Source organism: Vombatus ursinus, unplaced genomic scaffold, assembly GCF_900497805.2.
Source record: "Vombatus ursinus unplaced genomic scaffold, bare-nosed wombat genome assembly UNPS02012901.1, whole genome shotgun sequence".
In the NCBI taxonomy this organism is placed as follows: Eukaryota; Metazoa; Chordata; class Mammalia; order Diprotodontia; family Vombatidae; genus Vombatus; species Vombatus ursinus.
Window position 1 is genome coordinate 2,326,215 of NW_020952679.1, and position 13,958 is coordinate 2,340,172.

Sequence of the window (13,958 nt, forward strand, 5' to 3'; positions counted from 1 at the left end):
GAATGGAAATGGGCTCCTGGTTAATCATGTGAAAGCTGCCCTGTTTCCAAATGGTGCTGCTGGGGCTGGGCTGGGGCTGGGGGTGGAGATCTCAGTCTGTACTCTGCCACATCACACAGGAAGCTCCCTGGCTTGTGGCCTTGGTCCTGGTCCTGGGGGAAGGAGACCGTGAGTGGCCGGTTTGCTTCCATTCCTGCAGAAGCAGCCACCGGTCATTCAGGGAGTCAGATGTGCTTGCTCCTTGGCTGGCTGGTCATGTGTGAGGGACAGCTGCCTTTCTATGAGTTAGGTCTGTCCTTTCTGCAGCGGGTGCCTTGTGCCAGCTGTGGGGTGAGACTCAAGGACATCTCTCTTGAGGTGGGCTGTGGGTGAGGGTGTATGGGGTTAGAGGGTGACGGGCTCATAGCCCTGGAGCTGGAAGGGCCACCGGGCCCAAGCCCTTCACTTTGTAGATGAGGAAAGAGAATCCACTTTCCCGAGGCCAAGGCCACACAAGTAGTGAGCCACAGAGCGGGATGTGGAGCAGCTCCTCATTGGCATATTCCACAGTCAGGGATGAGATGGCTGAGCAGGCATCACTCGATTTCTCAGCACTGACTTTGAGAGAAACTTGTGCTACTTTGGGGCAGTTTTGTTAGGAAATTCTCCATGAGCTTGCACGTGCAGAGGCGTGGACATACACTTGCCCACAAACATGTGCATCCTTGCCGTTCCTGAGGGCTCTAGTCCTTCACACTGTTCCACAGCATATGGACAGGCCCAGTGGTGGCGTCTGTTGGGAGGAATCCAACATTGGGCTTTGGCAAAGCAAGATCTGATGGGACCAGAGGGCAGGGGACTCACTGACCTTTGCTTCGTAGGATTCACCTTCTTCCCCTTTTTGAACACATGGATCCCATTTGGCGGTGACATTTTTCTGCCTCATCGGCCATAACTTCTACACATTCTTTCACTTGCCCTCACAAAGGGCTCATCTATGGATTTCTTAAACTCAGTAAGAGCTCTTTGACCATATCTTGAGTTGGCAGTTTTGAAAGCATTTTTAATGACCTTCCAGAATGCCAAGCAATCTCTTAAGACCCCTAACTTGTAGACCCTTCCTTGCCTATTAGATTGGGAAGAGGGAAAGTCTTTCCTGGGGAGGTCTTGTCATTAATGAAATCACAAGACTAGATACATTTTTTTTTTAATTAAATGGTGCTTTCATATGAGAAAGGAAAGGCTGAATTTAATTTAATTAAAAAGCATTGGCAAAAACAAAAGTCTCTGCTCTGGAGAGTTTGCCTTCAGCTGAGGGAGAGTGACACTAGGTAAATATCATTATAGCTCTAGGGCCGGTGACCAGGTTGACCATTGAGCCCACCCCTTCAATGGTTGTGAGAAAGCTGGGACCCAGGAAAAGGCAGTGACCTAAGGGCACACAGGTAAGCCAAGTATTGGTTTTTGTCTTTTTTTATGCCCAACTTAGCAAAACCAAATCACTTTCATTCTCATCTACATTGTGTGACCAAAAGAGGGAATTGGACGTGAAATGGCAGATCTCTACCTTTCAAAGCTGTCTTGTTTATCTGAGATTCCATCCGACTCTCCTTCCTATCTCTTTTCATTGGTGGGGTGGGGGGAACCTCATCGTTCATCTTCCATCTCACCCACCCCAACGCTCTCCAGGGAAAGACAGAAACACAAAAGCATACAGTCAGCCAAATAGATTCTCCTATTGGCCATATTCGAAAATGTTCACCTTCTTTTTTTGTGACTTGGGTCCATCATCCCTCTGTCAGGAGGTTGATCGCATGTTTCGCCGTTGCTCCCCTTGAAATGTGGTTGACCACTGTGTTCATTGGACTTCTTACTTTCAGAGTTATTTCTCTATGTTGTCTTCATCTAAAGAGACTTCCTTGTTTTGTTCATGTCACCTGGAATCCAAGTGATTTCAGAAGGGGTGGCGCACAATTAGGTGTGTGGAGGCGGAGGGAGAGGGGGACATCAGGACAGGCATTGTGTTGAAGACGGAGCCTTAGCTGTGCTTTTGGAGACTGCCAGCGAGTCTTTGGGGTGGGGGTGAGGAAGGAGTGTGTTGCAGTCATAAGCAATGAATAGCCTTGTGCAAATGTTCACACATGGAGATTTGCTGCTTCTTCCCAAATATTTGAGCCAGTCCTTGTGTGATTGTCTCAAGTGAGAAATTTAAAAAAAAAAAAAACAACCCAAGTGCATTGTATGCTATGGTTAACCCTGCTTCCAGCCAATATTGAACACTAGCTCAGGTGATTGATTTGGAACGTATTGGGAGCAGATGTGGGAACCCCTGCAGAATGGCCCTGGCCTTCGGTGGTCTGGTGGCAGTGCCGGTGTTTGTGGGAGACACCCAGAGCGTGTGAAACTTTATGTAGCATGAAATGGGTTCCTTTAGAGCAGGCTCCAGACCTGCCATTTTCTAGCCTGTGTGCTTTGGGGAACGGTACTGTCCCTCATCAATGGGTGCCCCCCACTCCCAGGGAATAGGACAGTTGCTTTGTGCTCTTCTGTGAAAAACATAAGCCCGAGAAAATGAGACGTATGGGTTTTTTCCACAAGGGCAGGGCAGGAATTGGTTTTACTCGATGATGTCTATTCCAAGGTGCCTCCCCCGTCATGCCTGAAATGCTCTTTTCTCCCCTGCATCTCTGGAAATCCCGACTCTCTCAAAGGTTAATTTCCAAGGGCTGCCTTTTGTGGGACCCCTTTTCTGATGCCAGCCACCCCTGGTTACTTTGTATTTACTCATATAAATCGATGTACAGTCTTGGTGTCTTCCCTCTTTCTTGATGGGGGTCATTTCTTCATATCCGTGTCACCAGCGTCTAGGCCAGGGCTCTGCCTGGAGACACTTCATAAAGGGAGGCAAATCTTATGTGTCTTTGTCCCCCCAGAGTGTGGCCCAGTGTCTACACATAACTGCTTATTGTATGACCGTGTGGTCATACAGAGAGAAGAGAGCTGTGCACGTTAGATCCCCCTTTCTCTGACCTGGTTGTTCCATCAGCCACGTGTGTAGTGCCCAGATAGGTGCTGCAGAGAGCTGGGAGTGAGGCTCTGTGAGTCAGGGCAGCCACCATGGGCCACGGCTGGGGGGTGGGAGGCAGTATTTGCCATTCATGAAATAACAATGATTGTATTGTTGGGTACACATACATCTCCCCCGACCCACAAAACCAGCTGTATATTCAGAACAAATAATGTTTTATCTTGTTCATTGACTGAGATGAATGTGCAGGCCAGGTGGCCCAGGAAAGACATTGTGGGCTGTGCTGGGGCCCCACCAGGAAGAGAGGGCATGAATACCAAGCAAAAGCAAACTGTGCTTGAGTTGGATATGATGGCACACAGGGGCCAAATCAAAGAACAGAAAGTTGGCATGAGCTCTTGGCTCTTGGCTCTTGGCCATTCATATTGCCTTTCCCAGAAAAATAGGAGACTTGTCCACCATGGGGCGACTTCCAAGTGGGGAGGGGAGTATTTTTTTTTCTTGTTTAAATGAGCATTGTATCCATGTGTGACATGCAGGCCTTGCCAAAGGGATCCAACCTGACCGCACTCTTGCTTCTCTTTTCTGACAGAAGCCCACTGTAAAAGCACAGCCCTGGGACAGCCAGGATTGCCCGGGACGGATGTCATAGCAACCGCTGCCAGAGCCTGGGGAGGAAACATGAAGCACTAGCCCCTACCAAGGAAAGGATTTAAAGATGGCGGCTCAGCGGATCCGTGCAGCCAACTCCAATGGGCTCCCACGCTGCAAGTCCGAGGGGACACTGATCGACCTAAGTGAGGGCTTCTCAGAGACAAGCTTTAATGATGTCAAAGGTGAGCTCCTGGGACCCTGGGCCCCATGTTGCTTTGTAGGGTTCCCCAGTACAAAAAAAGAATATGGAAAAGACTATTGATTGGACGTAGGGCCTTCCTTCCATGGTTACCTTGCTTGTACGTAGTTATTTACGTGTTATCTCCTCCATTAGACTATGAGTATTTGAGAGCAAGGAGACTTTTTTGTTCACATCCTTAGGGCTTAGCACAGCTCCTGGCACATAGTAGGCTTTGTTTGTTGACCTGATCACGTCAGGGCTCAAGGTGAGGGAAATGAGAGCCAAAGGATCTGACTTGGAGAAGTCTGAAGAGCCTCTCCCAGTGGAAGGGAAGGAGGGGTCAGTATTCCTGGTTGGGAGATAGCCAATGATCGTTTAAATGGTTCTCAAGTAACAAGATCTACCAAGGAAACCTGTGGGAGGCACAGCTTGGGGGACCAAGGGATGGCTCGAATCTTTAACAGAAGGACGGGAATTGCCCAGTTTCCATGCTGGTCTCGTTCCAGTTCCACTTTGGGGGGGGGGGGGGGGGGATGCTGGGTTCAGCACTCTCTCTACTGTACTACCCTGCCTCCAGATAAGGATGTAGGATCCTTCATCCAAAGCTGGAAGGGACCTCAGTAGCCCTTGTCCAAACTCCTTATTTTACAGATGAGGAAACTGAGGTCAATAGAGGTTGGGAATTGTCCCAGGTCGAGCAGATCATGTGTGAGGCAGGATTCGGTCTCAGGTCTTCCAGAACTCAAGATCCATCCTCTGTGCCACCCGCTCAGGAAGAGTCCAAGGGGCTAAGACTCCCCAAAAGTGTTGAGTGTGTTTTTGTTTAATTTTACTATAACTCTGTTCTTTCCCTTTCGTCTATTTATGACTCTCTGCATTTTGCCATGTATTTCTTTGGAAAGAAAAGGAACATGATCAGATCATATTGGTTGTCTTAAAAAGTGCTGAGTCTCCCTATATCTCCCAGACTGGAAGTGCAGAAGCTGCCCACGGGCCCGATGCCACTTACCGATTGGCAGGAAGCTGTGACAGCTCCATCTCCTGATGGGCAGCCTGGTGCGCCACCTGCCCAGCCCTCACCTGTAGGGCTCAGCATACAGGTCCTGGACTCAGCACGGATGTGCACAGCCGAGCAGCATTCCTGAGCTGGAGAAACCCACCAGCCTGCCCCATTCCTTGGTCCCTGGGATTACAGACCTGAAGCACCATGCCCACACCAGCCTGGCCAAATCATATTCTTCATCAAAGTGGCAGCTGATCACCTGACCTTTCCTAAGCCTCAGTTTCTTCATCTGTGTAATGCGGGAGTTTTGTTAGAAGACCTGAGGGTCTCTTCCAGGTTGATGTTGAATGCCTGTTACTGGCAGACTTCAGTGCATCCTACGAAATGGCCAGCTCCCCTTGTCATGCAGCTCCATATGCATGGAACTTAACGCGAAATCCTTCCCACTCATATAAAGAGGGTGGTGGTATGAGCCGCATTTTATTTATTTATTTTTAATAAATTTTTTATTTTTTTATTTTTAACATGTGTTTTTAAAGCTTTGGGTTACAAATTTTCTCCCTTCCTCCCTCCCCACCCACCCTCATTGAAAAGGCAAGCATCTCGATAGAGGTTATAGATGTGTAGTCAGGCAAAACACTTCCATGGTAGTCATGTTGTGAAAAACTAAGTACATTTCCCTTCATCCTATTCTACCCCCCATTTATTCTATTCTCTCTTTTGACCCTGTCCCTCCTCAGAAGTGTTTGCTTCTGATTGTCCCCCCCCCCCATCTGCCCCCCCCCCCCCCAACAACCCCCTGCTCTCTTGTCCCCTTCCCCCCTTATTTTCCTGTAGGGTAAGATAGATTTCCATACCCAATTGTGTATGTTATTCCCTCCCTAAGCCAAATCCTATGAGAATGAGATCCACTCATTCCCTCTCACCTTCCCCCATTTCCCCTCTACTGTAAAAGCCTTTTCTTGTCCATTTCATGTGAGATATTTTACCTCATTCTACTTCTCCCTTTCTCCTTCTCCCAGTATAATCCTCTCTCACCCCTTAATTTTATTTTCCAGATATCACCCCTTCATCTTCAACTCACTCTGTGCCCTCTATTTATCTATCTATACATACATATAATTTTTTTCCCTCCCACTACCATAATACTGACAAAAGTCTCATGAGTTACAAATATCATCTTTCCCTGCAGGAATGTAAACAGTTCAACCTTAATAAGTCTCTTATGATTTCTCTTTCCTGTTTATCTCTTCCATGTTTCACATGAGTCTTGTATTTGAAGGTCAAATTTTCTATTCAGCTCTGGTCTTTTCCACAGGAATGCTTGAAAGTCCTCTCTTTCATTGAATGACCATTTTTTACCCTGAAGGATCATACTCAGTTTTGCTGGGTAGGTGATTCTTGGTCACAGTCCTATCTCCTTTGCCCTCCGGAATATCATACTCCATGCCCTCCGGACCCTTAATGTAGAAGCTGCTAAATCTTGTTTTTATCCTGATTGTGTTTCCACAATACTTGAATTGATTCCTTCTGGCTGCTTGCAATATTTTCTCCTTGACCTGGGAATTCTGGAATTTGGCTACAATATTCCTAGGAGTTTTCCTTTGGGTATCTCTTTCAGGAGGTGATGGGTGGATTCTTTCAATTTCTATTTTGCCCTCTGGTTCTAAAATATCAAGGCAGTTTTCCTGGATAATTTCTTGAAAGATGATGTCTAGGCTCTTTTTTTGATCATGGCTTTCAGATAGTCCAATAATTTTTAAGTTCTCTCTCCTGGATCTATTTTCCAGGTCAGTTGTTTTTCCAATGAGATATTTCACATTCTCTTCTATTTTTTCATTCCTTTGGATTACTGTTACGGTGCTTTGATTTCTCAAATTGTCCCTAGTTTCCAATTTCTCCATTCTAATTTTTAAGGAAGTATTTTCTTCAGTAAGCTTTTGGACTTCTTTTTCCATTTGGCCAATTTTGCTTTTTAGGACATTCTTCTCCTCATTGGCTTTTTGTACCTCTTTTGCCATTTGGGTTAGGCTATTTTTTTAAGGTGTTATTTTCTTCAGTATTTTTTTGGGTCTCCTTTAGCATCACTCTCAGTTTTTCCTGTACTTCTCTTACTTGCTCCTCAAAATCCCTTTTGAGCTCTTCCATGGCCTGGGACCAATTCATATTTTTCTTTGAGGCTTTGGATGTAGGAGCTTTGGCTTCGTTGTCTTCTTCTGGTTGTATGTTTTTATCTTCTCTGTCATCAAAGTAAGATAATGTAGTCTGACTCATTTTGCACTGCTTGCTCATGATCTCAGCCAATTACTTGAGTTGTAGACTCTTTGTTAAGGTAGGAGTCTGTTTCCAGTGTGGAGAATGTACTGTCCCAAGCTTCAGGGGTTTTGTGCAGCTGTTTTCAGAGATACTTTTAGGGACCTGTAAATTTTCAGTTTTTCCAAGGTGCTATGATCAAGGGCGAGGTGTTTACTTCTGTCCTGTCCTGTGCTCTGGTCTATGAGCACTCTTTTCTGTCTTGGAACTGTGAGGAGGGTTTCCTCTCCAGCCACAACAAGCTCCACCATGCCAGCGCTCCTCCTCACCCTAGGACCACTACCCAGAACTGTGACCCAGATCCAAGCACAGGCAAAGCAAGAGAATCCTGCACCAGCAGAGAGATCCCTGCAATCCCCCTCTGATCAGTCACTAGATTCCCCCTCAGTCTATGGGCCGAAAGCTCAGAAAGCAGCCACCGCCCCAAGGAATGGGGCAGGGACCCCACCGCGCTTCTCTCTCATGAGCGCTTCTCTCTCACCACCGCAGTCACAGACTTTTCCCACTCACCTTCTAAGTTGTCTTTGGCATTGGTGGGTTGAGAAGTCTGGAAACTTCCACAGATGCCTGCAATTCAGTGCTCTGAGGCCTGCTCCAGATTCACCAAGGCCTGCCTACCCATGCCGAACTGCGCTCCTCTCCCAGCCCAGCGTGATATACCTTTCAGATCAACCATCCAGGCTGTCTTTGACTACAAATTTGTTTCGCTCTGTCTTTTTGTGGGTTCTGCTGCTTTAGAATTTGTTTAGAGCCATTTTTTGTAGGTATTTGGAGGGGTTCGGGGCAGAGCTCGAGCAAGTCACTGCTTTTTTACTCAGCCATCTTGGCTCTGCCCCTATAAGCCCCATTTTAGCCCTAGGGAAATTGAAACCTGAAAGTTACAGGCCTGGCCCAGGATTACACTTGCTAGCAGGGGTCTGCAGAGGGATTTGAACCCAGGGCTTCCTGATTGCAAATCCAGCACTCTACACCAAAGTCTTATTAGACATCCAGTCTTGCCTCTGCCTAGATCTGTGCCACGAATTGCCTCTCTTTATGTGAAGACAACCTGAAACAGTGGAGAGAGAGCTGGCCTTGCGGTCGGAGCACCTGACTTCAAATCTAAGCTTGGCCTAGGTGATCTAGGCAAGCCACTTGTTTTTTGGGCCTCAGTGTCCTTGTTTGTAAAATGATAAGGTTGGACTAGGTAGCCGTGAAGGGCCCTTTCCAGTTCTTGATCTAGGGTCCAAAAAATGAACACGTGGGTTTGAGATACTAGATTCTTTTCAGTACTTTCAGGAAACTGAGGGAGAAAGTGTGGGAAGGAGGAAAAACCAAATTACTTTTCGTTGTTGAGTCGTTTTCAGTCATGTCTGACTTTTCATGACCCCATTTGGAGTTTTCTTGGCAAAGCTACTGGAGTGGTTCACTGTTTCCTTCTCCAGCTCATTTTACAGATGAGGAAACTGAGGCAAACAAGGTGAAGGGACTTTCCCAGGGTCACACAGCTGGTTAGTGTCTGAGGCCAGATTTGAACTCTGAAAGAGGAGTCTTCTTGACTCTGGGCCCGGCACTCTATCCACTGTGCTGCCTAGCTGCCCCATCAAGCCACTAAAAAGTAAAGTTAAATGCCTCTTAGCTATCTCTGCACCTCACTTTCTTCATCTGAAAAATGGAGGTGGGGAAACACTACATCTAAGGTCTGTTCCAACTTGAAATATATCTAATATATATGCAGACCCTTGCGCATAGACGCACTGTCTCCAGTCTTCTTGGGCAGAAACCTTCACTCTTAGCTCATAATGTCCTTTTTCATGCATGAGCAGAGAACCCAAAAGATTAAAGTACAGCTTTACCATAACACCTGCACCCTTAGATATTTTTATTTTTATAACAATGGTTACTGTTAGTGTTGACAACAGGAATTGGGGGGAGGGGATTGCAGCCCATTTTGTGAACTCAAAGCTCAAAAAGGTAGCACAGGACTTTGTAAATGGGCCAGATGACCTTGGAGGTGGGGAGCAGGGGGGAAAGGTGGGTTCAGTACGCTCTTGCTAACTTAGAAAGATAACATGAAAAGATATTTAAGAACTGCAGGGTGTGGCCATGGAGAGGGTGACCAGGATAGAGCTGGGCCTTGATATTATGTCTTATCAAGATCACTGGAAGGATGATTTAATGGGAATATTTAAAGAGAGATTAGAAAAGCTTAGGGGAGGTGATGGCTGACCTCTCAGACGGAGGGCTTGACTGGGTTCTTGGCACCAAGAAGGCCTAGCCCAGGCTAGGGGCTAGAATTTTCCCTAGGTGGATACAATCGTGATAAGAATGGGGACTGTCCAAAGGTGTATGCAGGTAAGGAGCTCCCCGTGTTGGGGAAGTTTCATAACCACTCATCACTGTGTGTGACAGGGATGCTTCCTGCCCAGTTTGCTCTGCATGGATCTGAGGGCCTGTACAACTCAGAAATTTCATGAACTCTGAGGTCACATCACAGTCAGGAAAAAGACTCGTCCAATTTAAAAGTCGCCCTGTCTGACTTTATATCATTTTAATGTTTAGGTGTCCAAAGGAAAGAAAAGGAAAAGAAAGAAAGCAATTTCCTAGGGCAAGAGCTCTTCCTTTGTGAATTCTGCAGCCTTTGGCAGTCTGAAAGCCTGTGGAGCCCGGACCTTTCTCAGAATAAGGCTTTGAAATGCTTAAAATAAAATCAGATTACGAAAGAAGTGTTTAAATACAGTGATCATTTTTTTTTTAAAGTTCTCGCACCCCAGGTTCTAGACTAATAGATTTAGACCTCAAAGGAGTCTTGGAGGCCCCCTAATCTAGGCTAATCCCTTCATTTTAGAGTCAGACCAAGTTGGAGTGATTTGCTTAAGGTCAAGTAAGTAACGAATGGCCACCCTGAGGTTGGAACCCGACTTCTCAGCCTCCAAATCCAGCATTCTTTCTCGCCTCCCATTCAGATTTCTACCCACAGGCAGGGATAAGCAGAAGGGTCCCACTGCACCTTTTTCTCATTCCCTGACTTTTGAAAATGATGCTTCCCGGGTCAGGCTGTAAGTTGCTGCTCCTCTGTTGCTGAGACTTTTCTTGGGGAAAGACGCTTAAGGGGTTCAGATGGCCTCTCTCCTAGCACCCGGTCAACGCCAGGATCCTTACTCAGTAAATAGGTATCAAATTGAATTAATCAGAAACGAGTCCTGGAGTCTAAGGTCCTGGATTTCCGATCCCTCCATGCTTGTCTGTGGGTAACCTTAGGGCAGTTCACTTCACTTCTGGTATTTCCTTGTCTTGAGGAAGCTGAGGACTTGGTCTCAATGGCTTCTGGCCCCCTTGTTGCTCTGGGTCTCTGAGGGTCTCAAAGGGCCCTTCAGCTCCCACTGTGCTGGTGGCTGATACTCCAGATGGCATTGGATGAGTGAAAGCGGAGACGTCCCCGTTGGGAAGCCATGGGCAGTCATCTTCTCTGCCCTCCTCTTGCTTTTTCTAAATGATAATATTTCTTTAGTCCATTTTAGATCAACTCAGTCAGTCACCAGCATTTCTCAAGGCCCAGTCACTTTGCTAGGCACTGAGGGGACAAGTAAAAAGAATAAACAATTCCACCTTGATATTTTAGTTTGATTTTCTTGGTATCTATTATCACAACAACCCACAAAAGTAGCTGCTCTAGTTACTAGTATCCCTGTTTTACAGAAGGAGATGGAGAATCAGGAAGGTAGTGACTTGCCGCTCTCACACATTTCAGAGGGAAGATTTCAGTCCCATACTCTTTCTCTCCTGTCTCCTTAGTCTAGTCTTTTTCTTTGAAATCCATCTTTAGGTTGGATACTTGTCATGGTAGTTCATGGGATGGTAGCTTTGGAACTAGAAGGAACATTAGAAGACTAGCCCATCTCCTGCATTTTAGACAAGAGGAAACTGAGACCTAGGGAGATGAAATGCTTCACCCAGTGACCCTCGAGTTAATAGTGCCAGAAGTAGGATTCGAACCCGTGATGTGTGACTCCAAACACGGCACTTTCTTCCCACCCCTCTGCATTCAGGGCCCTCTGCTTATTGATGCTTCTCTCCAGACCCTGTTTCCCATTTGTTGAGAAGCATCAGCGTCTCCAGAGTGGAAGGCTCACTGACTCTGTTTCCTTTTTTCCAGTGCCTTCCCCCAGTGCCTTGCTTGTCGACAATCCCACGCCTTTTGGAAACGCGAAAGAAGTGATAGCGATTAAGGACTACTGCCCCACCAACTTCACCACTCTGAAGTTCTCCAAAGGGGACCACTTGTATGTCTTGGATACTTCCGGCGGAGAGTGGTGGTATGCGCACAACACCACGGAGATGGGCTACATTCCTTCCTCCTACGTGCAGCCCGTCAACTACCGCAACTCCACGCTAAGTGACAGCGGCATGATCGACAACCTTCTGGACAGCCCCGATGAAATGGCCAAGGAGCTGGAACTGCTGGGAGGAGGGTGGACAGAGGAGAAGAAAGTTTCGAGTAAAGCCCACAACAATAACCCTTTCTGGAACGGGGTGCAAACGAACCCATTTCTGAATGGAAACGTGCCCGTCATGCCCAGCCTGGAGGAGGTGGCTCCCAAAACAACAGTGGATTTGCTGCTCTTTGACGCGGAGGTGCCGCCATCTTTTACCACAACTGGTTCTGCGACGACCAACAGTGTTGGCAATATTTTTGATGAACTGCCATCCGCCAACAAATTCTCCAACGCCGAGCAGCCCATCAAACGGGATAACCCCTTTTTCAGAAGCAAACGTTCGTACAGTTTGTCGGAGCTGTCCGTCCTCCAAGCCAAGTCCGAAGCCCCTTCGTCGTCCAACTTTTTCACCGGGTTAAAATCTCCAACCCCGGAGCAATTCCAGAGCCGAGAGGACTTTCGAACTGCCTGGCTGAACCACAGGAAGCTGGCCCGCTCCTGTCACGATTTAGATCTGCTTGGCCAGAATCCTGGCTGGGGTCAGACTCAGCCTGTGGAGACAAACATCGTGTGCAAGCTGGATACGTCGGGCGGAGCCGTCCAGCTCCCGGACACCAATATCACCATCCATGTCCCTGAGGGCCACGTGGCTCCCGGGGAAATGCAGCAGATTTCCATGAAAGCCCTGTTGGACCCACCCCTGGAGCTCAACAGTGACCAGTCTAGCACCATCAGCCCGGTCTTGGAGGTGAAACTGAGCAACATGGAGGTGAAGTCATTCATCATCTTGGAGATGAAAGTTTCGGCCGAGGTAAGACAGGACGTGGTCAGCAAAAGCACCGTGGCCCTGCAATGTTTGCGCAGCGACATGAAGGAAGGGCCGTATGTCCCGGTGCCACTGATGTACAGCTATGGAGACTCGATCCAGGTTCACCTGGAGAACCTGGAACCGTGCATGTACATAGCTATCGTGGCCCACGGACAGAACATTCTCTACCCTTCTACCGTCTGGGACTTCATCAATAAGAAAATCACAGTGGGGGTGTACGGCCCCAAACACATCCATCCTTCTTTCAAGACAGTGGTCACAATCTTCGGGCACGAGTGTGCGCCCAAGACCCTGCTGGTCAGCGAGGTCACGCGGCAGGTCCACGGTACGTCTCCGGTGGCCCTACAGCTGTGGGGGAAGCACCAGTTTGTTTTGTCCAGGCCCCAGGACCTCAAGCTGTGCATGTTCTCCAATATGACCAATTACGAAGTCAGAGCCAGCGAGCAAGCCAAAGTCGTCAGGGGGTTCCAGATGAAACTGGGCAAGGTAAGCCGCCTGATCTTTCCCATCACGTCCCATGACCCCAACGACCTCTCGGACTTCACCCTGAGGATCCAGGTGAAGGACGACCAGGAGGCCATTCTCACCCAGTTCTGCGTCCAGACCCCTCAGCCCCCTCCCAAGAGTGCCATCAAGCCTTCCGGGCCTAGGAGATTCCTCAAAAAGAACGAAATTGGGAAGATTATCCTGTCTCCTCTGGCTGCGACCACCAAGTACCCAACTTTTCAGGAGCGTCCAGTGGCCAGCCTCAAGTTTGGAAAATTGCTCAAGACGGTCGTGAGACAGAATAAAAATCATTATTTGCTGGAATACAAGAAAGGAGATGTCATAGCCCTGCTTAGTGAGGAGAAGATCAAATTGAAAGGCCAGCTGTGGACAAAGGAATGGTACATTGGGTATTACCAGGGCAAGATTGGCCTTGTGCACACCAAGAATGTGTTAATTGTCGGGAAAATTAGGCCATGCCTTTTTTCTGGGCCCGACCTCAGTACCAGTGTGCTTCTGGAACAAATTCTGAGGCCCTGCAAGTTTCTGACTTACATCTATGCCTCTGTGAGGACCCTACTGATGGAGAATATCAGTAGCTGGCGGTCATTCGCGGACGCCTTGGGCTATGTGAATCTACCGCTCACATTCTTCTGCCGCGCGGAACTGGACAGTGAGCCTGAGCGGGTGGCCTCCGTCCTCGAGAAGCTGAAGGAAGACTGTAACAACGCTGAGAACAAAGACAGAAAATCTTTTCAGAAGGAGCTAGTGATGGTGAGTGCTTGGCCCCTCACGTTCCTTTGGGCTTACTTGGAAGGCATCAGGAAACATTTGAGATTTAGCCAGTCCCCTCCACGCCCATAGCGAATCGTCTTCTTTTAGAGAGGTCCTAGGAAAGCCCGGTCAGTTATGGTAATAATGCCCACTTCGTGGAGATTTCCAGGGGTTTTGTTTGATCCATCTAGGGGCATTCTTACTTAGCATGCTTATTCATATGGAAATGTCAGTGGTGAATGCCCAATGGGCACAGACTAACAGCTGGTGTTGATGAAGCCGTAGTTTTCAATGGT

The 13,958-nt window shown here is 47.8% G+C and overlaps 1 protein-coding gene across 3 annotated transcripts in view; it reads left to right on the forward strand.

Moving 5' to 3' along the window:
- The window catches only part of SH3BP4 (SH3 domain binding protein 4), a 135,377-nt gene that overhangs the window by 108,292 nt on the left and 13,127 nt on the right, over positions 1–13,958 (forward strand). For all 3 annotated transcript variants that reach the window (XM_027858302.1, XM_027858303.1, XM_027858304.1), the window contains exons 3-4: positions 3,600–3,843; positions 11,294–13,662. In XM_027858302.1, the coding sequence (XP_027714103.1) occupies positions 3,726–3,843; positions 11,294–13,662 (2,487 nt within the window). In that variant the 5' untranslated portion in view covers positions 3,600–3,725. The remainder of the gene's footprint in view (positions 1–3,599; positions 3,844–11,293; positions 13,663–13,958) is intronic.